Below are 26,364 nucleotides of genomic sequence, written 5' to 3'. Positions count from 1 at the left end.
GAACGGTTCGCGAGGTCTTCTGCTGGTCTGCGATCTGCGGTCTTTCTGAAGGTAGGATGTCATGTGCGCTGCTAAGATTACATAAAGTGGATGGCCACCAGCAGAAAGTCTGCTGATATAAAATCAGGTCCGGGGACTGTGCCAGGTTCCATGCTCTTGATAGCGACTCGTACTTCCAAAGGGAGAATCTGTGGTGGAGCTTCACCAGTGGAGATGATCGGGCTTGACACAGAAGTTGATGAACGGAAAAGGTTCGAGTAGAACCTCTCCGTAATGATTTCCATCTCACGACGAGAAGACGTGCGAGTCCCGTCTTCGCTCAGCAAGGCTGCTAGCGGAATATTATATTCGCGGAGATCCCTGCGGCACTTCTTTAGACTTGTTTTTCTTTGTGCTGCTTTCAGAATCTTCTTCTGCCTGTATTTTATGAGATCCTCCTGCAACGCTTTTCTTCAGCTAATGGTTGCTACTAACTGCTCAATGTGCGATGCATTCCGATCAAACCTCAAAGCCCTTTTTCCTTCCAACAATTCATTGGTGATCTTCGAAATTCGATCCAAGTTTGTGGTGCGCGGCTTCGAAGCACGCTCAGCACTGGCTCGTAATCCTCTGAGCAGCATCTCGTAGTCTGCGTTTGGGTCCTCTTCGACGTGCAGGTCATCTTGGGACAAGGAGCCCTCGAGTACGCAATCGTCGTAGAGGACTTCTTTACTCCTTCGTTGCCGATAACAGATATTCTTTTCCATCCAGGTATAGTGAGGAGAATCAAACAAAAAAACTGACGCGTAATAAATGAATCATAATAAAATAAAATAATATAATACATATTAATAAATGACAATGGCATTATCAAAGTAAAAATATATAATATAAATAGTACAGCGACTTTAACACGGAGAACACATTTTAAAACCATTTTCACGGTACTCTCTACTATTTTACTCTTCGAGATTGATACAAATTGATTTGGCCCTCGTGGATGGTCCAACGTTTATTGCTACAAGAGCCCCAATACATCGATACACGCAGCATATGTACGGACAAAGGAATGACAAATTTCAATTTTCTTGAGAGAGGAATGCTACTAGACATAGCGTAGGCCTGACATTTTAACTATTGGATTTCCCATACAGCAATGATTCACTTGAAGAATTTTCTAATATGTGCGAGAAGCGGATTTGATGGAATTCTATAGTATTCTGTACGGTTACAGAAAAGAATACGGTCGAGAGTTCAATCTAACCGGAATCGCAACTTTTGCAAAATGGAAAAAAACAGCTGAGAACGACGAAAAATACGTTATAAAACCTTTTTCACTATTATTTATTTCCTACCACTTACACGCAATTTTACTTTTCGATAGTGAAAGCGAACGGTCAAGAGCTCGATCCTAGCCGGAATTCTTCCATTTCTGCAAATTGGGAAAAACAACTAATATGATGATGATGATGATGGTGATTTAGGGGTAATTTTAGCATTCGGTTTAATTTAGAAGTGTGTAACACAAACTCTGATTGGAAACGACGGTTCGCCTACTCGGGTGTCGGTTAGGTTGAAGTAAACATTAATGACGGACTCAAGAAAAGGCGAGAAAGGACGAGCTGATATGCCTTTTGTAGAGGACAATTTGCGCTGTAAAAAAGCTAGATAACTTTTTTTCAGAGATCCTCTGGTTTTTCTGAAAGCTAGTTGAGAAAAAGTGAAAATATAGCAAAATTTTCAACTTTTCCTCAACTAGTGTTTGAGAGAATGAAAATAAATTAGGAAAAAATGAAGATAAATTCTGAAAGCAAAAATCCTTCTCTATAACATACTATACTTCAACCTTCAAATGTACTTCAAACCAAATGGGTTTTTGTAAATTATGAGCTGAGTTATTGGACTTTTTTAGAAGTCAAATAGATTTTGACGCGCGGCCGAATATCTAAAATTTCGCACTTTTTCGCCTCGTGAAATTATGACGTCACGGTAACCTGGTTCTCTCTGTAGCTAGATGAGGAAAATTCGAAGATTTGAGCAAACGTTAAGCATTTTTGTCAACTAAGCTTAAAAACACGTGGGAGAGTTGGAAACACCAAACATTGCTCAAGCGTAGACAAAATCTCTCTTCACAACTGTAAGAAATTGTACTGCGACAAATTTCCTTTGATATCCGTTATTAAAAAGTTCGTAGAGCCAATCTTCCACTAACTTTATACCTAATTCCTACAGTAGACGTCTTTTTTTAGTAGTTTTTTTTTAGTTTTTTAGTAACATCATAGAAGTTTCTTTTTTGGGTGATAACAGGAAAATTCATTATTGCTGGATAAGAAATGCGCTCTCTAAGGTCTTCAATGCTAAGTGAAAAAAAACCTGAGTTTTATCAGGGATTGATGCCCGACCGCTTCAATAAAAACAGAGATACGCTTAGATAGCAGCGCTCTACGCATCGATTCACATGGAACACATCATTGGATCCTTCAACAGACTTTATGTACGGAATGGCTGATTATTAAATGAATTTATCTTTTTAATAAGATAATAACACAGAGATTTTTAATGCTTAGATTTAATGGCTTTAACTGCAAGTTGATATTTTAAAAGGATCAAAATTTTAAAGAAATCCTCCAACGATTTGCTCATTACGAATTCTAATCCAATTAGAGGAATTGAGTACTTCGGAGTGGCTATGCGTTACAGTAAAATGTACCGGACAGGACATTTAGGTCACGATATACTTCCAGGCTGGTCCAGGGGTTTGTGGTTTCAGGCATCTTTGTGGTTTCTTAAAATCGCTCTGCCAACATTTTAAAAATAATGTTTAAAGAATATTGAGAAGTATGCAAAGTTTTCGAAGTTTTATTTCGCAGAGTCAATACAGTCATGGAGACATCACAAATATTCCCATTAATGCGCATATTTGCAGATTTTCTAAACAAAAGCTACATCAGTAGGGCTTAAAGAGTATTACAAATCGATTCTCCACAATGTGGAAAATTTGTCGAAAAGGATGGAGAAGCAACTCGCCAATTCCTCTTCACATCATGTGCTCAATTTAAACAGTAAGAATATCATCATTATGCTGACAAAAATATGCATCTTGCAAAACACCAAGTAATTAGCTCGACTCGTATTGGAAAACACTATTGGAGAAATTTACAGAGATGGCAGGAGAAAACGCGTAAGTTTGAATGCATCTTTAGGTGCCCGGAAGTCCTGACACTTCTCTGTGACTGCAGCCGTTTTTCTTCAGTGAAGCGTTGTTTTTTGATGCAATCTGGATGCGAAATCTATATTTGAATTTACTATCGTAGCAACCAATCCGCTGGAATATTCACATTATCAATCTTCAAGAAATCTGGAAATGAATGTTTGGGTATAGTCGCACAAGTTGTGCGGAAAGAAAATCGCTCTTTGCTGTCATGAGTTCTGCTAACTCAGAAATTGGCAAATTTTAGTTCTACTATTCTATTCTTTTTATCCACTCCTGGAACTGAGCTGCTAGCTTTTTTCTATCACTGACAGCTGTTGTGAGGGACACTGTTGCAGCCTGAAGCTGCGGATGCGTTTTTCGACACTTCCTTTCGACTTGATCTTTGGCTTTCCTCGCCGGAAGAGGAGCACGTAAGTCTTTGTTGTGCCCTTCCGAAATGATCAATCACTTCGTCATTGCACATCATCGTTATTGATTGTCTTCGACGTAGTTCATAATTCAGGATCCAAAATCCATTCTGTTGCCAGATTAAGGATTTCCTGTGTCAAAAAGCAGCCTTCCTGTATTTCCCCTCACTATTACCTCTATCTCCACCTTGTATTCGTCTCACTTTATCATCATTTAAAAAAAACCAAAGATCATTGTTACTCGTTGTTTTGTCTCGATTGCTTTCGACTTTTGCTTTTATCCTAACTCCAATTCTATATCGATTTTATTCTGTCATATTTGCCTCCTCCATATTTTCACTTCTGTAAAACCTTCTTGCCTTTTTTTATTTACCTAACCACTTTTCTCTCACGAAAGAAACGTGTACAAATGGCGTTTAACGATGACTAGAGATCGTCATAGCGCGTAGCAGCGGACAACAACTGTTCACCCTCATAGTGCATAGTATCGTCATGAGGACACACTTGCATTCCTAGTTCCGGAATTTGCACAATGAAAGTGGTTTTTTGGAAGGAATGCTTTGGAATTTCTTCCTACCTCTCTGCACTTCTCAGCGCTCCGAGAAACTTCGTTTCCCATCACTTATCTTATCGACAACTGACCAACCCTATTTTGTTGATGCATACTTCGCTTCCACGAAAACTTCGAATTCTTCTTACTCTCTTTCTCTCTCGAAGATTTTGAAGGGATTTTAGGAAGCTCTAGGTCGTGTTCGGATTCCCTTTCATGGCTTATCATTTCTTCTTCTTCTTCATGAACCTTCTTCTATTCATACGTGTCGCTGTTGTGGGTCGAGAGCTGGGTAGAGCTTGATCTTTTGCTCTCTCTGATTTTAATGCTAAATATAATTACGTCTGTTTTTTAACAAAAAAATCCCTCTACTTTTGTTAACGAGAAACGTAACTGATTTCGACACAGCTACAAATGAGATGATTAAATCCTAATAACTAAAGTAATTAATAAGTAATAAAGTACATAATAAGCAATTAATTTAAACTGGATATTAGTATTTTTGAGCTCCTCCTATTGAACGAAGACTACATTTTTTTTTACTAAACTATGAACTAACGTAAATTACTATAGGAATTCTTCCATACTGCTTCAATCCCAGGTTAAATGCAGCATAGTGCCAACTCGACGACGCTAGGATCTCTCCAACAAACGATAGTGTCAAGGGTGTAGCTTACGGTAATGAATGTGTTGGCGCCCAATTCTCCCTGATCGTCCTGAAAAACGTCATGGCAATTGCCGTTTCCGTACGATTTTTCCAACGAGACATGTCATGACGCGTCACCCCTTTACACGCGCTGTTTTTGTGAGCGGACGGACCATAATCAGTGAGCTTACCCTAGCTGCCTATTCGAGTAAAACCAATCGATAGGCCGGAAAGGGGACCGGCGCGTGTACAAAGATAGTGGTATGAGATGCCTCGAAGTAAAATTCCTAGGAAGAGGGCAGTCTCCCACACAGTTTTTTCTTAGGATGACTACGGAAAAGTGAACATAAATACGCACACACTCGTAATCTACACCCGTAACATTATCATTTCGTGGAGAGATCCAAACATGGCCGATTTGTGGTCAAACAATGGTGAAACAGAATAGCTCATGGAAAAAGTTTCTAAGAAAGCTGCTCCTGTGTTCGTTCTTTTCACAGTGTCCACTCAGTCAACGCTAATAAAATCTATGATTGTCTATCTCTGTCATTTGTTCGTGTTTCTTATGTTCCACTAAGCACCCTCGCTCGTACGGTAGAAAAGAAGAGGTCGGCACTGTTTTGAAGGCAGAGCAGGCAGCAATTTTCGATGTTGGCTCGAGAAAACAAATGCTGAATCATCGCTATGGCAACGCTTACTGAATGTCGAACAAGGAGGCTTCCACGCCACATGCTTGCCAGATTCTGCTGATCCTACTACTACAGCGGGCCCGCGCAAAATCGCATCCAAATTACAAGAACTTCAAGATTTACTCCTTCAGATCGGGTGATGAAAAAGCTAGGCCCTAGTTCTAGTACTATTTTGATAAACAAAGCCCCCCTCCCTCCTCCTTCCCTCCTTCCCTCTCCCTCTCCCTCCCTCCTCTCCCAGTACAGTAACTCAGGAGTTGGCAGGCAGAGGCTCCCATAAAGGAAGGAGGCAAAACATACCACTTTCGGACATTTCTGGACATCATCACTACGCGATCTACTGAGCAAACTGGCGAATCTCTTCTGCAACGCAAATTTGGCCTCAGGTAAATTAGAATAACTAATCGAAATAGACCCACAAACTACTCCCCTTCAAGGGTATTTCTCCAAAATTTTGAAAGTTGCGAAAATGCAGCTTCTTTTTACAAACGCTTCTTAATACTAGCGTGCAGCTGATCTCGTTTGACCCGTTGAAAGGTTCGAAAGAGAAGACGCATTTAGATGTCCACCATGTGATCGGTGTTCGTTGGTACACCGCAGAGAAGGTGAAGCTGCTTTTCTTCAATAAACTTTGGACGCACGTGATGAGTGAGACAACGTCCATCACGGTGGGAATTTCGTTAGCCCCAATTCGGCCGTAGCCCTGAAGGACCCCCAGTGTTCGCCTACACTACTGCAACGCACAACGGGACGTTTTGACTGTAAACCATAGACTGCATTTTTTTGAGATCAGGATATTAATATTTGATATTCATTCAGAAGACTAGGAGGATGGTAGTTGCAAACTCAAAAACATTTAATTAGCGTTTGCTTTTTTAAAATATTTAAATGCAGTGTACCGCGAAACCGGCGATAGTGGATCCTCTCTACAAATCGGTAGGGTCGACGCGTAACTCACAATAATGAGCGTGATCATGCTCAGTTCATGCTAGTAATCCAGAAGAAAGAAGTAGCCTTGCGAAGCAGCTCAAACTGTGCAGCGAGGGTAGCTTCAGCTTCCTATTTGAGTCATATCATTACGTATTTTTATGGCTATATTATTGGATATTATTATGTATACGAAATATTATATTTCATTCCATTATATCCCATTCCATATTTCCATATTATATTTCTATCTGCATCTCTACAAGATAGTTGAATTTTGACTTTAGATTCTTTCCATTCCTGTTTTTTTCTTCAGATAATTGAAATGGAATGTCATTGTGTGTTAAGGTAATTTTCCTTTCTTCCCAATTTTTCCAGAAAGCTGTTTAGTCAATGATATAATGTCCGTTGCAGTCCCACCTATCATTCCCAAAGCCTTCCATCAATCATACGCCAGGATTTCCCATACCTCACATTGTTTCTCACCATGATTTTTCTTCGTTTTCGTTTTTTATCGTTGGTTCTTCCTAAAGTTCTTCCTGGCTTAGTCGACACCTTCTATACAGAGCAAAAATCACGCGAACGATTTGTAAAGTTTCGTCGTTCAACCACACTAAGATACCGAAAATGTTCCATTTTGTCCGCCTCAAAATTCAACTGTCTTGTAGAGATGCAGAAACCTCTATCGAATGAAGTATAATATTTCGTATACATAATAATATCCAATAATATAGCCATAAAAATACGTAATGATATGACTCAAATAGGAAGCTGAAGCCACCCTCGCTGCACAGTTTGAGCTGCTTCGCAAGGCTACTTCTTTCTTCTGGATTACTAGCATGAACTGAGCATGATCACGCTCATTATTTTGAGTTACGCGTCGACCCTACCGATTTGTAGAGAGGATCCACTATCGCCGGTTTCGCGGTACACTGCATTTAAATAGTTTAAAAAAGCAAACGCTAATTAAATGTTTTTGAGTTTGCAACTACCATCCTCCTAGTCTTCTGAATGAATATTAAATGTTAATATCCTGATCTCAAAAAATTGCGGTCTATGGTTTACAGTCAAAACGTCCCGTTGTGTGATGCAGTAGTGTAGGCGAACACTGGGAGTCCTTCAGGGCTACAGCCAGATTGGGGCTGAAGAAATTCCCACCGTGATGGTAACAGCTCACAGTTGCACAGCAAGTCAAGTCGTTTTAAGCTAACTCTATAAGAGAGCGAGAACGGTAGAATTTGAGTTAGCACTTTTATTAGGGATGCTCCCATTTTAATTAAATTGGACTTATTCCGCATTCGACGTGAAAGTTTGTGCTATTTAGACGGCTCACAAAATCCCCTTCGATCAATAAAATATGTACTTCATGATGCTAATATTCCTCTTCCTAGCTGTTTATACTTCTGCTTGATATACCGTAGTACTCGACATGTATGGTAAAGTCACAACGACAAGCACGATGCAGTTGTGTAAGCGGTAGTGCCCCAAGTGGGGCGATTAAGATCAGGGAAAGATTCTTGCTAACACCGCTCATTTCTGCAGTCCCCGATGGTCCCACCTCGATTCCACCAGCTATCTCTACCGCTCCTCTTCAAGCGCAACCGCTTACGCAACTGCTTCATTTCGTTCTGACTCAGCCATGCAATCGATAAAATTCTCTTTTTCCAGATTCTGAGATGTCGCTGAAAATTCCGGGCGATTTGTCTGGCGGATTGTACTTCCTCAATGGGAGGCGAACTACAATTGAGAGTACCAAAACTTTCGACGTTATTGAGCCCCGCATCGGTTAGTTTGGAGATCAATTTCTTTCTCTGCTGATTTACTTTCATTTCCAACAATTCTACGTAGAAATAACCTCCAGGCTTGTTGCTGAGAAACCAAAACAGAATAAGGTTTTTATTTCTGGGAATTTATTTTGTCTTTATGCAGGAGTTTTTTTATTTTGTTTTTGTTCATCATGTGCTCACTTCATCAATTCCTCACTATAGAATCTGATTAAGGTGCCGTTATTGAGAAATGCCCAATTGCTGACCAGGAGACGGTGAATCGAGCAGTTCACTTTGCGGCCGCAGCGCAGCAAAGTTGGGGTAACCTAACTCCACTAGAGCGAGGCAAAGTGCTGCACAAAGTCGCCGGAATCATAAGGGTACGATTATTTTTTTCGACTGTAATTATTTAATTCGAAAGCTTGGAAATGGTAGATAGTTCAATTTCTCAACGAAACTTTTAATTTTATGAATGCGACGGAAAACAGCACCACTGCATTACATTTTTAAGATTATTATCTACTTTTTTTCTTCAAGGACACGAGACAATAATTAGCTGTGTTCTGAAGGTGATAAGGTCGAAAGTCCACGATTTTTTCATGTTAATTCGGCAGAAGGAACAATCCTTTTGCAACCCTCACTACCAACAGACACTCCTCACAAATGCACTGGGTTCGATTCTCATCTGTGTACAAGAATACATGCACATTTTTGTTCCATATGTAGGAAACAGTTTAGCCGATTTTCCCGTTGTGAAAAGCTTACGTTGACTAGATCACAATCACGCAAGCCGTCCCTTTAGTTCCAGTGCAAACGGAAAACTGTAACTAATATGGTTTTGAGTGGAAAAAAGCGTGGTTCCACTCCCCACCATCTGCTTACACAATTAAAATTTACATATCTTGTCTGGATACGTAATGACCTTTTGCGGAGAAATAAATGAAATGTAGAGTGTTTGGTTGTTCGATGCTTTTTGGCTTCATCACCTTAGTTCACATTTTGCTTTTCTCAATCTAGAAAGAAAGTAATCTAGGTATGAAAATTAAGAAGAGGTTTGAATTCGCAAAATGAACTTGGAAGTTCTTCCAAATCAGTTTCCAAGCACAATCGACGAGCAGCAGATAAACCCACTTTACGGATGAGCTACTATAGTTTTTTAACTGCGCTTTTCAGTGAGAGTATCTCTCAGATCTCTTCAGGTAGGGTGAAAAAGACAGGGAGGTCAGTGTAGTTGCGTAAGCAGTCGCGTTCAAAGCGGTGCGATGAAGTTAACCATTGGGATTGAGGTGGGGCTATCGTGAACTGCAACCATAAGTGCCAAACAAACCAAACCAACAAACTCTCGGCGCAGCCGCTTACGCAACTGTACCGAACTTCAGCTCGTTTTGACCCGACTATACTTCGACACATGCGACTAAACACTTTCTTTTAGGAAAACCTCGAAGAAATTGCTCGCTGGGAGGTAAAAACTAATGGAAAACCTATCTATGAGGCTCGAGTGGACATAGAGTCGTCTGCAGATACCTTCGACTTCTTTGGCGGCGTAGCTCCTGCTGTTTTGCAAGGTACATTGTTTACCAACACTAAATAATATCCACTGCAACTTTGCCAGTGTGTATTGAATTGGTAGAGCTCCATTACCGAAATCAAACATGAGTCTATTCCTGTAGGGCAAAAAAAGTCCATAAATTTGTAACAGTATTGGTGTAGTTAGTCAAAGGATATTAGGAGCAATTTTCGTTGCAGTTCCTGCATCCTTCTGAACTTCTGCGCAGGAACATAGAAAGTATTCGAAGAAAAGAAACTAACTGGAAGACTACTTATTATGTACGCATCTTTCCTCAAGGTATTAATAAAACATGGAAAACCTTTATCAGAAATAACGAATAGCAAATAATCCGCCGCGATGTAATAAGTGGTTTATCAATTCAATTTCATTGTTAATCAATTATTCCTTGGATTTAACAATAACACGCGTACTTTCTGAACAGATATGCAAAAATCACGATTTGAGAAAAACATAGAGAATCCGGGAAATCGATATCTGATGAAGTAGAATTGATTATGAATGAGTGAGCATTTTCCTTTGGAAAATTCATTTATTTTCCTTTTATCACCTGTACGACTATATTTCCGTTCAGGTTTTCGGTGGAAATTTCTGCGAAAGTAGTGAGGTAGTTAGAGAAGATTCACAAAAAAACTAGAAGAAAAACAATGTCGCGCTCCAGTGCCATTATATGCGATAATGACAAGCATAAGTGACTATAAGAAGTTGCTTGAGATTGTGTTCTTTTCTTCTTGTAGGAGACCATATTGACATACCCGGGGGACCGACCAGCAGACTGGCATATACTCGCCGTGAACCCTACGGAGTTGTCGGATGCATAGGAGCATGGAACTATCCATTCCAGACCTGCGTATGGAAGGTGATTGGACTCTTCGCAAACATTTGATCACCTAATTCCCCGAACGGTTATTAATCATTTAACGTCCAGGTAGCTCCAGCCTTAGCTGCCGGGAACGCCGTCGTCTACAAGCCGTCACCGTTCGCAACCGCATCCCCAGTGCTACTCGGAGAAATCCTCTCCGCTGCAGGAGTACCAGATGGGGTCTTCAACGTGGTGCAGGTTAGCGCTAAAGAGTTACCTCTCACACTAAAAAGACGTTCGCATGCCTACCATCGCATCTAGGGAGAAGCGGAAACGGGCAACTTCTTGTGTATTCACCCGCTGATTCGCAAACTTTCGTTTACCGGTTCTGTTGTCGGCGGAATGGCTGTACAAAGACAGGCAGCTGCAGCAAATGTGAAACCGGTACGGACAGCTCTGTAGATTAAGTTTGAGAGTTTTTTCTTTACTAGTCGTTCTTTATCTTAATCTCTTGTATCCGTGGTCTTTATTTTTGAAATATTATATAAATAAGCTCTTCTCTATCGAAACTGACGGAAGCGGTCCGGAGGAGCGTAGCGATTAGTATAGAGGGGCACCCTTACTAGCACCATTTATCGCTACATTTCGCGATGGTCCCACCTCGATCGCAGCTCCACCGAGCCGCCCCGTGCGCAGCTTCTTAAAGGCATCACCCCACGAATCTGAGGTGGTACGGATTTCAGGTGGAGTATTCGTATACAGGATCGTAGATTAGGGAGATGAGGTGATTCCGTCCATTTCTTCCTACGATACGGCTTCGAGCGTTCCGGCGCGCTATTTTCTACAGCGAGTTCGATTTGAGCGCGCCAGCTGTGTGCACACGCCGCATCTTCCGGGCCGTTTTTTACGCCAATTAGCAAGAAATGGACGGAATCACCCACTTCTCCATAATTTACGATCCCGTATACGAATACTCCACCTGAAACCCGTACCACCTCAGATTCGTGGGATGATGCTTTTAAGCGACTACACCAAGCTTCATGTCGTTTTGACCCGACTCTATGTGTTTCTATGATGATTACGATGATAATTTCCCTCGCATTCAGGTTTTATCAAAATTTTGTGCCTAATCTTAGCAGCCATGTTTTGTCAACGGCGGTGCATAGTTTCCAAAAGACGCCAAGACGATTTCCTTCTTTTGTCCCTGTAAAGTGAGATTAAATCTTCTGTACTTTGTTATTTTTCATGTTTCTGTTCCCATAGCATTTCTCCTTGTTGCTACATTATTTGTGATGGTCTATTTCGTGAACCTTAGTCTTTCCTTATCCTAGCATTATTCCGTATCTGCATTATTTTCTGTTTCTCTGCAGTTCGGCTTCGTTTCACATTTCTGTTCCTTGTTAACTAAGCAGTACGTTCTTCGAAATCTTCTTGAGTTGTGCTACGATTTCTCTTTGGTATTCATCGTTTTTCGAGAATCGTATGATTTCATTCCATCTTTCTTTGCATCCTAGAATGTCGCCGCTTTATTTATGAATCCCGCCTTTAATTTCAAGCAAGCGTTTCACCTACATGCATAACCTCGGCCTTTAGTACCGTTTTGCTTTTTACTTCCGATTTTTTTTTTGCATCTGGAGATCTCTCTGGCACATCGATGCTGAATTGCTGATCTGCTGAACTTATAACTCAGGTGAATAGAACGCAGGGCGATTACAGTAGCTGGGCTCTGTTAACATAAAATACCTTACTGTAAAAGACTTCCAACTTGAAAAGTTTGTCACCATCGTTCTCTCCCCCGGTGTCTCGTTCCACTCATGTACCAAGCAATCAATTCTTTGACAACGAGCATATTGCCACATATTAATTCTACATTATTTTAAAGTTATCTTCATATCAGGAAATTGACGGTTTTGGGATCTCTCCACTAACAGAGAGAAATAGAGGTGTAGTCACGACAATGATCTCTCAATCCCGCCTAGTAATTCTGAAAACGCGTGTGAAACAGCCTTCGTCGATCCCCCGACTGAACAATGGAACTTACAAAACAGTTGAGCGCGAACGACTTTTTTATCGGCCAACTTTTACAGTCAAAGTAATGTAATTCAAATAAGCAGCAGAATCTGCCTTACCTGCCATCGTTCTGCTCCCTGCAATAAGTTGCATCGTTGGGGACACCGGTTCAACCAGGGCTTTTTTACACGCCTTTTTCTGAATCACTACAGAGATATGTCCTTGGTCACGATCAGTTCCTGCTAACTATAATAAAAATGGTGTGCGAGACACCGTCAGCGGTCCATTGATTGTCCTCTCGCACACAAATTTGAGTTTGTTAGAAGCCTCGTAGGAGGACTCGGCGCAACAAGGTCACTACCCACACCTGTGGAAACTAAGAGGTATTGAGCGTGATTGCTCGATTGTTTTTCTTTTCTTCTCCAATAGCAACAGTTGAGCCAATCCATGAAAAAAATTGCTGAAAGAACTGCTTTCAGGTAACACTTGAACTCGGAGGCAAGTCAGAACTTATCATATTCGATGATTCTGATGTTAAAAGTGCTGTCGCCGCTACGATGCTGGCCAATTTTCTTAATCAGGGTAACTATTTTTGGGCGTACTTTTCGATAACTTGTATCATTAAATAAAATAAATGTGAGCATAATATCCCTCCATAATATCTTTGCTATCAGCACAAATATACCGAAATTCGTCCTTCACTGTGTGTTATGATTGTCGTTGACAAATCCTTCAGTCCATCCATACTTGTGTTCCAGGACAAGTGTGCACAAATGCAACTCGTGTGTTTGTTCAACGAGGTATTCTCGAATCATTCACAGCCGCACTTTTGAAGGTCAGTGAGTAGATTATCACGGAGGACGGTGTCTTTTCTTTAATGTTCCAAGCAACTTCGTAAACCTTCGGTTCAGGAATGCGATGAGAAGCTTAAAGTTGGCGATCCACTCAACGAGGATACGCGAGTCGGTGCCAACATAAACGAAACTCATCTGAACAGGATTCTTGATTTCGTCGAAAGTGCTAAACAAGAGGTGCGTTTGCGTCTCAGTCATTTTCTTTGCACAGCAAACTTTTTCTATTAGCTTCATATCTAACACTATTTGTTCTTAAGGAAGCGGACTTTGCAAATAATTCATGCTCTTAAACATAGGCTTGCCTTCTCAGATCCTTTCCTTATTTTTTTTTGTCGCTGAAATAGTACGATAAGAAAAGAGTGAAATTGTATGATTTCGGGCACGACTTAGCTGTGCTGCCCTCCCTGTGTCTGCACTAATGAATTTATCCGTTGGCGTGCGACACAGAAAAAAAGATAGATCACCGCAACATCGTTCCACAGTAATGTAGTGGGCAAGAAATGCGAAATTTTATTGCATATTATTGCGCTTACATAGATGAGAAAGCTGATAAGGTAAAGCCAGGAAGCTTGCGTAGCAAAGAAAATACGGACCTATTTGTTTTACGAGTGAATGTCGAACTCACTGTTGATATAAACATGGTCTTCCAACCATCACCTTTAAGAACTCATTAAAGAAGCTTTGACTGTCACAGAAAGAGACTTACAGAAACTTTTTCAATTATTCAAAAAATTCTCGACATCTGAGAAAGCATATATCCCGTTTAAAGCATTTCAGTGAGTCCTGACTTGAATCATGTAACGTAGATTTGATCGATTAGAAAGGACCGAGTCTCAGGAATGGCGCAAGGATGGGCGTGCATGGTAGCCCGTCCAATTATCGCAAACTGATGGCAGTCCGAGAATCTGATTGATAGCGCAGGATTCTCTGATGATTCAAGAACAGTCTTCCAAAAACGATATTACTGGCTCTTTGTGTTGGCTGGGGTACCAGTAGTGGAATCGTACATGCGCTGACATATCTTTGAGGAATTTCAATTAATGTTTGCCTAATACCGAGAGATTCCGTTCAGAGATTGCGATTCTCGACTGTGCTTGTCTCTAAGACCTTAGACTTCTCTAAGCGTTTAGAGAAATAAAACTGCACGTATCATTAGATCCAAAGTTGCTCTAGAACGTAGCAAAAAAAAAGTGCTCACCGAATATCTTTTGTTTTTAAATCATTGCCTGTAGTTTCATTGCAGGGAGGTCAGCTGCTGCGCGGCGGGAAACGTTTGCATCCAGATGGTGTTAAAAATGGCTACTACTTTGAACCAGCAGTAATCATCGGACTAAAGGTTCTTGACCTCACTACTTCATTTCTCTTTTTTTCCCATATTTTATTCTAATAATAATTTTATTCTAATGCTATAGTATTGGCGGAGTTCCGAGCGTTTCCTATTCTCTAATCTATCTTATAGGCGTGCACTTTTTAGCTATCTCACTTTTCTAAGAAATTCTTCCTAGAATTCTTGATTGGTGTCTAACTGGATTTTATTTCTGAAATTAAGTGGAATGCGTTGGCGCATCCCAAAGGGATGTTTCAACTTCATTCTTCACCTGCACCGCATTCTCTTAAGACCTTGATTATTGTAGTTTGTATCCATTTTTTTTGTGATTTTTTGATCAAATTTTGCATATATGCGTATTCCTGGAAGGGATGTAGCCCAGTTGTTGAAATGTGACCGTACGATCGATCGTTGGTTTGAAAGCGTAATTGTGTTTTACATCCCTCTGGGTTCGATACATTGATATCAGAGTTATTTGGGAGGATAAAAACACTGACTTGACATGTTGCTCCACCTCCGGAAGTTACTTTATAAGCTGCACATGCGTTCATAACCACAAACGATTCTGAACTAACTAAAGTCGAAAGCGTAGGCGCATCTTATAAGGATTGATCAACGACGTACGTTTTTTCTTTTCCTCACTAGTTCACACCAGACGAATCTGCAATTTGGCGGAAAACTTCCACCAAAGTCTAATCCGATGGTGTTCTAAGCAAGTTGAAATATGCTTCAGGATACAATATCGAAAGTTCGAGAAAGATAACACCCACTATTTATTTACTTAAAACAGGGCTGCCTCAAAAAAAAAATGCAAACAGAACTAATGTTTGTTAAAATGCACCTATTTGGAAGTGTTGATATCAAGGTTTGCGATTCAAATTACACGTTACCTAAATTGAATGGAAAAACATTTTCCAAATTACTTTTTTATTTGTTTCTAAGTAAAACTAGTAAAACTTACGGATAGTGTATAAAATCGAAGCAAATATCTTTGAACCTTGCCTCTTGAAATTTAATCATTCGAAGAAGTCTGAGAACTTATCAACATTGAAAAACATTTTTTAAAAAAGCCGCACAGCACTATCGTATCCTAAACATCGACAGGATGACGCTCGTGCGGTTCGCGAGGAGATTTTCGGTGCCTGCTGCTTGCTGCTACCGTTCGACACAGAAGAAGAGGTTGTGAAGAGAGCAAATGACACTATGTATGGGCTTGCGGCCGGCGTCTTCTCCGGGTGAGTTTCATAGTTATTTAGACGTTAAATCTAACGTTTTGAAAACTTAAACTTCCGAGGTGTCTTTCTCATAAGTCGGTGTATTCCGGGATGTGCATACATTGTGATAGACATAATGAAAATGAAAAATCTCTCCACCAAATTCAGAAATCAAATGACCTACATTAACTCACTCAGCTGTACAAAACAACTCGTCGTATGAGTTCATCTATATTTTACAGTTAAGGTAGAGAATCTCAACATTCTCCATCAGCACTAGAATTTTAGATATAGTGTTCGTCAGCCTGAAGTCAGAGTTTGACAAGAATTTGCAGAATAATTCACACACACCTTGTTAGGTAATGCTGAAGTTGTCGAACGAGTTGTAGCAAGTACATATGTGAGTTCCTGTGTCTTTGTGAATTCGTCCGTTAGTAGATTTGGAAATGGGATTTTTCATTTTCTCAGTTCTCTATATGAAGTAACGACCCTCTACCTCTATCATGCACCACGAAGTGTTCCTCTTATTTTTCTCTGTGTCTTTGTTTTCCAAGCATCAGGTCTACCTGAATTCAGTAACCTTGCTCGCTGCCATCGAATCGCCACGCAACTTCAAGCCGGTACCGTCTTTATCAATACGTACAACGATACAGAGGTAAATTCTTGCAAAGCTCACAAGAATCCTTGCGATGGAGTCCCTGCCCACTGGTGAATAATGATAGATGAATCTGAGTTCAGGTGAACGTACCTTTCGGTGGCTACAAGAACTCCGGACATGGTCGTGAAAACGGCTTGGACACATTACGAGCATACAGCCAAGTCAAAGCTATCTACGTCAACATCCAAGACACTACTGAACATTGCTTCTAGACAAAACTAAGAAAGAGACGATCACCCTTACAGAAGGACCAAGGAATGTGCTGTGAATTTCTGAATAGAATCAATGGTTTTAAGTAACATCAGGTTGGTAAAGCAGTGCCAAAAAATTTTTGGAAAAAAAGCCAACAGTTTATCATTAATGCCTAAAAAAAGCTCCTGAAGCTTCCATGACTCTATTCGTTTTGGTGAGAAAATCTTCCATGGCTACTATTATGTTCTCGATAATGTTAAACAAATAACTGGATACACAGGACATAGAAAATATTAGGTTGTTCGGATATAAACGAGACTTTCGACTCAAACTTTCAAACATCACAAAATTTCTATAACAAGTCTTTATTCCAATCAATATTCTCCACAACTATCAACAACGCTTCGCCATCGATCACGCAGGTTGTGGATGGCGTCCTCAAAGAATTTCGTTGGCTGTGAGTCGAAGTATGATGCGACCCAAGATCGGACTTCCTTGATATTGTTGAACTTTTTCTCCGACAATCCGTGATGAATCGATCGAAATAGATGGTAGTCCGAAGGAGCCAAGTCCGGACTATACGGCGGATGCGACAAAACTTTCCAGCCCAACTCTTTGATTTTTTTTTCGATTTACGGACAGCTTTATTTTCATCACTCATCTTACGAGGAACCCATTTGCCGCACCGATTTGTCTTCCCGATTGTATGTAAATGCTCGTCAATTGTGGGATTCGAACATTCGAACTCTAGGGCAAGTTTTCTTGTAGTTTGTGTCGGATCAGACTCGATCGCCTTCTTCAGTAATTCGTCGTCTACCAATTGAGGATGACGTCGGTGTTCTTCGTCTTCTAAGCTCTCATTTCCATTTTCAAAGCGTTGAAACCATTTGTAGCATTGACTTCGCGAAATCACATCATCAATAAAATAAAAATAAAGAAATAAATAAATAAAATTTTATTTTTATGAAATAAAAAATACCACAGAAATCAAAAATAAACAAAAAAGAAAGTAAAATATACAGGAAAACGCCAGGAACAAAATGGAACCAAAACTGTCCAAATTGCTGTTCGAAATTCGTAGAGTTTCGAAAGTCTCGTTTATATCCGAACAACCTAATAGATAAGGCCACCATGAACAAATATAATGAAATATATGTACATTCGCTATATTACGTTAAAGACAAAATTTTATTTTAGTAAGGATGTTAGGAATTAAAATGTGAAGAATTGATAGGACTCACCCATTTACCAACCTGATCCATAAGTTAACCCATGATACACTTGAATATGTTACAAAATAGATCGAGTATTGTCAAATCTGCTCCTTGTTGTTTTGGCAAAATGATGCCTTATGATGAAGTGTACGCCTTATAAACTTTGATCCATTTCTTCTTTTCTTCTCCTTTGTCTTTTCTTTTGAAATTAATGGTTCCATTTAACTAGATAAATGGATATTGTACTTTCAAAAAAGTGACCTTTAAGAGAATCCGAATGGAAGGAGTAGCAGGTAAGAGAACTCAAGCTTTCTAATCACATGATGTCTGACATAAGTTCTACCTCAAATATTTCCTTAAAGGCATCACTCCACGAATCTGAGGTGGTACGGATTTCAGGTGGAGTATTCATATACGGGATAGAATATTTATGGAGAGGAAGGTGATTCCGTCCATTTCTTCCTAATTGCCGTAGAAAACAGCCCGGAAGATGCGGCTTGTGCACGCGGCTGACGCGCTCCAGTCGAACTCCTTGTAGAAAATAGTGCGCCAGAACGCCCGAAGCCGTATCTTCCGGGCCGTTTTTTACGGCAATTAGGAAGAAATGGACGGAATCACACCCCTCTCCATAAATCTTCTATCCCGTAATCTACTTCTATGAATACTTCACCTGAAATCCGTACCACCTCAGATTCGTGGAGTGATGCCTTTAAGCAATCAGTAGTGAATAGAGCAGGCCCAACAGATAGGTAGAAAAAAATGTTTGGTCCCTGAAGGATAAGCGTTTTTATATATAATTGATTCAAATTTCGTAACACACAATACCATGTTACTAAGTATTTCTGTGAGAAAACCAGAAAAACATGAGTAGGTGCCACTGGTGCAAGTCTGTCGCCCCGTACAAAGAAAAATTCAAAAATAGCAGTTTGGTGAAAGAATTGGTTGAAAGAAAAGACCAAATAAAGAACCAGATACACCATATAAATAAGAAAGTTTTTTGTTCACAATGGAGTCCAAGATTAGTCAAAATTAAAAAGTGCTGCCCGTTTCATCGAAACAATGACAAGAGGAAAAGAAGGCGTTGTTAGAAGTTTCTCGAGTGAGCTCGAATGATAGAAAGCTCAAGAAAATAAGTCGAATCGAGGACTTATCCATTTTCCAACACACGGAAAGCGAATCGCGTTCGTTTCGTTTCGGCTTACGCGCTAAGGAGAGTGTTCCAGACCGGAAAACTACTTTGTTGAGCATTCAGGGAGTAACGGGAACAGGATCTGAACTGAAGGGAAAGTCAAACGGACGTCCTGAAAATTTGAGAACACCCGAAAATATCGCTGTAGTGAGGGTTGAGCTGTTTTCTCCAACGGGTTCAGCACGAAAGCATATTTGAGCTCTTCGGATTTCGGAAAGAATTGTGAGGCGAGAAATACTGACCCTAAAATGCAGCTGTACAAAATTGTGATCGGCCACGAATTGTCTCCAGCACACTGTGGAACGCACATGGATTGCTTTAATGGGATTCTCTAGTCCTCGCAGCCATGCATCCCATTTCCACCTCTCTGGCGCAGCTAATAAATAGCTAATAAACAAAGTTTTCGCTACTGGGCTACTGGAAAGCCTCAAGAACTCCATACACGACCTCTTCACAGCTCAAAAGTCCAATTGTGCATCAGCCGTTAGGACCACCACTTGTACGAAATGATTCTTAAAACACCCAGTGAAAAAGTTATATCTATACTTGGGAAATAAAAGGTTTTGGTGCTATTTTTTTTCAATCCCCTTTGGAAATGTGGGGGTTATTTCTGCCGCACCCTGTATTTAAAGGCATCACCCCACGAGTCTGGGGTGGTACGGGTTTCAGCTGGGTAATACTAATAGGTAATCTATACGAGGTTGTAGATTGTGAGGAAGAGGGTGATTCCGTTCATCTCTTCCTGTGTTAGTGTAAACGGACGACCTCGGAACGCTGTTTCTAAAGACGGCTTCTGCTGCAATGCGCAACCATTACGCCCCGCCCCGCCTGCGATTCGTCGAAAACCCATTCGGACGCCGCGGTAGGCAATTCATTTCATTCGACGAATCGTAAGCGGGGCGGTGCGCAAAGGTGGCGCGGTGCAATAAAGGACGTCGTTAGAACCAGCGTTCTAGGGTCGTCTGTTTACACTGATGCAGGAAGAAATGAATGGAATCACCCTCCTCCCCACAACCTACGAGCCCTCATGGGCACTACCCGCCTGGACCAACCCCCAATTCGTGGGGTTATGCCTTTAAACCATGCGTACAGCAAAGATAGCCAATTTTCATTGATGTGAGCTTTGGAAAGCATAATAAGTTGCGCACGCCACTGACACTAGAAACCCAGACACTTTTCATCACTCATGAAGGACGTGTGAACAAATTACGTTCCAAAAGGAGGTTCGCAGCTTGAAATGTTCGTAATTAGTTCATCAGCATCATTTTGCATGGTTCTATGCTGTATTCAAATTAAATTCATAAGTAAGCATGATATTAACATAACTCCTTGTAATAAACTTGGTAATAATGAAGTAAAAACAGTGCAATGAAGTGCGAAAGTTCGACTTTCCTTGAATCTTGGCATAGAGATAGCAACTTGTTGATAGTCGAATTTAAGCAACAGCCAAGATTGTTAACAAAATTTATTACGGCTAACGTTTCGGCGTTGTCGCCTTCGTCAGAGCCTGGAAAGTAAGAACATTTGCAATATATCCTCTCAAATGCTTCATCCAGAACAAGTCATCATCCCCTAAGATATTACACCCGGAAACAAAAACCAAAAAAGCCCAAATCGTTGTGCCTACCTTAGTAGCCACGTTGCCGTGATGTTAGCGGATAGTGCAATGAAGTCATGATAGTGCAAGCTCCAGAGATAAAGTAAGAATAAGCGCTGTCCTCTTCATTCGTATGTCTGGAAGTGGAAGAAGTAAGACGAATTGCGTCTGTAATTCGACATAACATACTATCCTCACTAGGAGAAAAAAAAACAACAACGATGTGTGAATTAGCTGTTAAGAACTTTGCTACTGAAAAATGCACTGCCTACCGAAAAAAAATAATTATAATTTTTGTAACACCTATTTATGTGCAAATAACAAACAAATAACGTAACTATGCTCTCATCAGTAGAAATATCCACACAAGTAAAATGATGTTTGATGCGGAGTTGTAGCCGTATCTTAACTAATAGGAATGCTTATATTCTATATGTATATATTACTCACATTTTATCCATGTATTTTATTTTCATATTTCATTATTTTATAAACCTTGTCTCTGCAGGCTTTGAATCACTGATATACCTATTCTAAAGCATTGATCACGAGCAGACCTACAATCTCCATGAATGCAGGGGGTAATGTGGTAATTTTTTGGAGCTTTCGTAGGGGTTTCATTTTCATTTTCACCAATTAGGATCAGAAACTTTATTGCATGCGGTTGCGAACGAAATTGTTCCTGAGCAGAACTTTCTGTTGGAGACGCTTGAGGATTTTAAAGAATTGTTAAGTTTTGATATTCTCTTAGAATTAATCAATGAATGAATGGTTCCACACAAATTGTAATCAAAATAACAGTTTAATTAAATAGTAGTGGCACTGATAGTTGTTAACGTTATGATAAATATTGATAATAATAACCCAATAAATAATAAATAACTCTCGACACCCTACATGGAACTATCGCATGTGCTCCGAGGATTTGTATCCTGAAAAAAAAAATGTATTTTTTCCAAAAGCAGCTCGCCTAGGAGATCCAAGAGTGGTCGTTCAAGAGATGAAAAGCACCGCAATAAGGTTTTTTTGATGTTCGGGAAGGTCAATGATGTTTTGACCTCTGCCATTAACTGCACTTGATAACAATACTGCTGCCAGTCGTCGGCATTCTATGCGGCCACTCCTTTGTGAGTGATAGGAAGCACCTGAGGCTCATCCGCCAGGTGCTGGCAACGATTCGCTAAGCCCACGACACCGCCGATGGAGCAGGAAGACGTGGTTGCGTCGGCACGTCAAAGAGCAGCAGCTGATATAAGATAGTCTCGACAATGACTATTCTTTCATTTTTTATTACTTCATCAACGGTGAGTTCTTCTCTACATGTCTTGATTTCTTCCTGTTGGATATTTCCAATCTTGTCGGGTCGCATATCAGGTTTCTCTAGGCAAATCACATACTTCCCTTTCCTTTTTCAGTATTTATTTATTTAATAAAAGTATCGATTACCACCTCAAGTTCTAGACCAACCACTGAGAACGCTTTTTGCCTAACACTCATTTCAGAAATATATTCTCTACGTATCTCACAATGTATCACTTATGAATTTTGGGGTGTTTCTCTTGCTTCTTTTTTTTCCTAACTTTTTTGGTAGTTTTTCGGATAAAATTATAACTGAATTGATTGCAGATCACAATCTGGTCATGAAACTGACATGCCTGCTTAAAAGGCGCTGACGTTCGTCTCAAAATTTCTCAAAGAAAAGAACCTTTTTGAAATGTTGGATGTTGAATTCGAAATTCCTGTATGTACTCCACGCTCAACTAAAGCAAAAAATTTAAGCCAAGGTTTAAAAGCCAATTGACTCCATCTTTAGTTTGGCCATACATCTTGCTGGAGATGTCTGAGAACCAAATCGATTTCATGTCTTTGCGCCTCATTTTTGCCTTTCTACTCGTGTGTTCCTTGATACCTCACTTTCCAACTTTTCCTGTAATTCCTTATTTCCTGCAAATTATGAATCGTATTTCCAGACAGCGCTAAATCGTTCCAATGTATTCTGGCACACTCAATTCTCGGTACTACACCGATCCTTGTTGCTCGACCACAACCATTCAAGGTAAATATAGTAAACCTCTTTGTACGCTTATGTTCTCCTTCGTGTCGGTATCACACACGCTTATTATCTAATCAGACTACGGTAGTAGGTGCATCTCAGAGGTCGCATGCTGCTCACTATCTAATCGTATTCTCCAACTTACATCGTCCACTGCTTCCTGGCACCATGCTTATTATCAAATGTTATCATTCGTTGTTGATTTTCGTCTGATATTATTATCAGTTTCAGATACAATGTGCGATACAACTTATCACTTTGACGGGATTCAACAGCATGTTCCATCAGGTACGTGCCACGAAACTTACATTCCTCATGTACTATGGTATTAGAGGCGTAGAGGCGTAGAAATAGTTCCACATCTTGACAGGACAATAAGGAAACTTATATCAGAAGAACATCAAGACTTCTTTCTTTTAAAATCGACTCCCATGTGTATCCTTTACAAACAGGATGCACTATTATTCTTTTTTACGAGGACTACTTCCATTTCGCTTACAGTGGTTTTCATTAGACGTGACTATGAAATGTTCAAAGTTGTATAAAGTAACGTGTGCAATTTGGACTGAAAACCGTGCACAATTGTCGAATCACTCTTCAAAAAAGAATCATTAAGCAGACTCTCCCGAGCATTGAAAAAAAGTCGCAGCTCAAAATCCATTCCTCTGGTCGTAAAATCCCAGAAACTTATTCATAGCACAACCATTGGAAGTGAGTGATGAAAACCGGAAGTTAGTACAAGAGTTCCTTAAGGAAAACTTCGGACTGAGTCCCATACAGTTTGTCGACCTGACCTGACGTGCAATTGCGTAACTGATTACATTCCCTATGGGACCCTTGCTAACTCCAATTCAATGCGGATCTTAGCCCAACCACCCCGCATCGAGCGCAACCTCTCACGTAATTTCACCACAAGTCAGCTCGTTTTGATCCGACCGCACAACAAATTTAATCTGCAGTGAAGTTTTCTACTTCAAAAATTTGACAGCTGAAGAACTCGCACTCACAAATTTTGAAGCTAATATAACATATATTCGTACTAATAACATAGCAAGTTATCCAGAAATCTTATTTAGGCGACTTTTTCCTCATTACAAAATGTTCACTTTAAAACTCTTTCCTACCCATAAAATGTGTCTTTGTAATCTCTCCAACTTTTTCTTCGCATTCACCTCAGCTCCTCATCGTAATTTCTCCTCCTGCATTTAGTAAAAGAGGTTTTCTCCATAAATCTTCATATATACAACATCATCTTCCCTTCACATTGACACGTATATAACAAACACTTTTCTTTTTGTAGATGTCTACGATCCAAGACGTGTGGATACCGATATGGACTCGCTCATGCAGACGTTACAGGAAAACCCCGACTTTTTTGGCAAGTGCACACTTTCTCGAATATCTTTCGATAACGAGTTCTCAGCTTTTGAGTAGGATACTTGCGCAGACATGAAATCCACAGTATCAAGTAAAACTTAGTCAATCACCAGCAACAATGGATTTGCTGGCATGCCACGACCTTCATATAAAAGTGTTTTGGTGTTTAGATCCCGCAGCATATTGCATTCCGATGTCTTCAATGACTCAATTTCACAGCACCCATGATGCGTACGGTTCAATTCAGTCACAACAACTCTTCGGCACTATGCACTATGAGCCAAGGTATGTGCGACCTAAGCTTAAATCCATCTTTAAAGATACGCTTTAATTGGTCATGAAGTTAGAGAAGGAAAAAAAAACAAAATAAAAACTGCTGGTATAGTCGGGTCAAAATGACATGAAGAGCGGTGCAGTTGCGTAAGCAGCTGTGCTCGAAGCGGCACGGTGGAGGGAGCGGTGGAATCGAAGTGGGACCACCGCGAAATGCAGGGCTGGGTTGTGTCAGCAAGGGTATCGCCGCGATCCTAACTGCTGTTCTCCACCGCGCCTTTTCGAGCGCAACTGCTTACGTCTTGCTTAATATCGTTTTGTCCCTACCATAGCAACAATAACAATGATTTCATATGAGTGATTTTTTTTAAGTGGGCGTACTGTTCAAACTCCATTGTCGAGTCCCGACCCACCGCCTGGGACTACATCAGTGCAATTCGAGGAGTTTTCATTAGCCACTCAGCTGCCAGTGCTCAACAGCTGCAAAGGTACATATGCTACAATTGAACCAACGGCTGCTGCGGTGAACTCGGCGAACTTGCAGGTGGAGCAATTCTCTTAACCTCTTCAGCTTCACTTCCACATCACCTATTGATATGTCGTAATGCTTGCAGAATATTGAACCCTATTCCGCACAGTACTTCTTCACTACTCCTCCAGACACTCCACCTGGTGCGTTGCCATTAGCTCCACTAGCGGGTCTGCCTAATCCGTGTTCCCGTCTACCTTCTTCGAATTCTGATCCAACACCAACGATTCGCAAATTGTTACAGCAGAAAAAGAAACGGATGCCGGTGAGAACTCGATTTCCCGCATGTTGACGTCTCTATTAAAACTGTTAGCCCAAATCCTATTTCTTAGGCAGTGCCCTGTCACGTAAACTCAGTGTGTACGACATGCAAAACCCGCACGACCTCTCTTTGGCGCCGAAATCACTTCGGAGAAATTGAGTGCAAGTAAGTTATTTTCGTCACCGTAAGTGTCCTTACGTCAACATCCGAACCTATACACATTCCTAATGATTCGAAATTCGTCTTATCTCATTACTGCTTCAGTATTGCAGAAACTATTACATAATTTCTTCTAAATTCTTTACACAGTAGAGTTCAGAACTAGTCTCTCAAAAAGGGCCCATAGCTGCAAAGATTTGATGGGGAATTGTTCTCTCTCCCTCACTTCCGCATACTTACAAATACCACCTCTTCTTTCTATAGACTCTAATACAAGTACTAACCCTGCAAATCCCATCCTATCTCGCATTTTTACTATCTAAATTTAAGAAATAATCTAATCTCGCATTCTTACTATTTTAATAAAGCTTTTGTTTGGCTATTAGTGAGAACTACGCACAGCTGTCAAATATAACACCTCTTTGCAGCGCTTGCAATCTCTACTTCCGTAAGAACAACTGCAAGCGTCCAGCAACTCTACGCAAAGATGAGATAATGAAGAGAAAACGGAAGCCAAGAATCGACTCATCTCATTCAGCCGAAGTTGGCAGCTCTGGAAATGTTGACGCTGGGCAAGCACAACCCGCACAAAAACTGTTTCCGTTCACATAATTTAATATCGTATAATTCTTAAAGATGTTGCATGATTCTAAGCATAATTTAATTCGAAATTACCTCTGTGAAATATTAGTATTCGAATAAATATTCCCATTCATATAGCGATCTAGCGACACCACAGCAGAAGATCAAACTCAACTTAGTTCTCTTTTAATCTTCCCACAGCGACAGAAACCAAAATCAGTCCAGACGAAACAGGAAACAAAAAAACCATACGTTCTCAGCAGTAGTATGATATTCAAGGGATTTGAACTGTGGCACAAAATAGCAACTCAGATAACATTTATCAAC

General features: G+C 40.4%; 4 protein-coding genes across 5 annotated transcripts; 2 read left to right on the top strand and 2 right to left on the bottom strand.

Moving 5' to 3' along the window:
- Nucleotides 1-77: 77 nt before the first annotated feature.
- On the bottom strand, nt 78-746 carry RB195_010957 (uncharacterized protein; the record flags this gene model as incomplete). Its single annotated transcript, XM_064192171.1, has 2 exons — nt 78-417; nt 475-746. 2 exons carry the CDS (start codon nt 744-746, stop codon nt 78-80), a joined length of 612 nt encoding a protein of 203 aa, XP_064049754.1.
- Nucleotides 747-7,841: 7,095 nt separating this feature from the next.
- Nucleotides 7,842-16,822, top strand: RB195_010956 (uncharacterized protein; the record flags this gene model as incomplete). 2 transcript variants are annotated; one of them, XM_064192169.1, is made up of 14 exons in its annotated part: nt 7,842-7,881; nt 8,081-8,197; nt 8,413-8,558; nt 9,611-9,743; nt 10,483-10,604; nt 10,674-10,805; nt 10,869-10,991; nt 13,037-13,139; nt 13,316-13,392; nt 13,469-13,588; nt 14,655-14,747; nt 15,843-15,973; nt 16,529-16,607; nt 16,691-16,822. In XM_064192169.1, 14 exons carry the CDS (start codon nt 7,842-7,844, stop codon nt 16,820-16,822), a joined length of 1,548 nt encoding a protein of 515 aa, XP_064049752.1. The 2 variants fall into 2 exon arrangements, with proteins under 2 accessions (XP_064049752.1, XP_064049753.1); XM_064192170.1 differs by lacking the exon at nt 7,842-7,881 and having other exon boundaries at nt 8,089-8,197.
- A 3,883-nt stretch (nt 16,823-20,705) lies between these two features.
- On the bottom strand, nt 20,706-22,171 carry RB195_010955 (uncharacterized protein; the record flags this gene model as incomplete). The annotated part of the gene is made up of 3 exons (XM_064192168.1): nt 20,706-20,712; nt 20,833-20,892; nt 21,993-22,171. The coding sequence occupies 3 exons, from the start codon at nt 22,169-22,171 to the stop codon at nt 20,706-20,708; spliced, it is 246 nt and encodes an 81-aa protein (XP_064049751.1).
- A 620-nt stretch (nt 22,172-22,791) lies between these two features.
- Nucleotides 22,792-26,067, top strand: RB195_010954 (uncharacterized protein; the record flags this gene model as incomplete). The annotated part of the gene is made up of 8 exons (XM_064192167.1): nt 22,792-22,858; nt 23,087-23,143; nt 24,156-24,233; nt 24,403-24,517; nt 24,878-25,049; nt 25,120-25,299; nt 25,367-25,461; nt 25,884-26,067. 8 exons carry the CDS (start codon nt 22,792-22,794, stop codon nt 26,065-26,067), a joined length of 948 nt encoding a protein of 315 aa, XP_064049750.1.
- Nucleotides 26,068-26,364: the final 297 nt, after the last annotated feature.

This window comes from Necator americanus, chromosome III, assembly GCF_031761385.1.
Source record: "Necator americanus strain Aroian chromosome III, whole genome shotgun sequence".
NCBI classification, from domain to species: Eukaryota; Metazoa; Nematoda; class Chromadorea; order Rhabditida; family Ancylostomatidae; genus Necator; species Necator americanus.
Note: the sequence above shows the minus strand (reverse complement) of the source record. Positions and strands in the feature narration are given on the sequence as shown.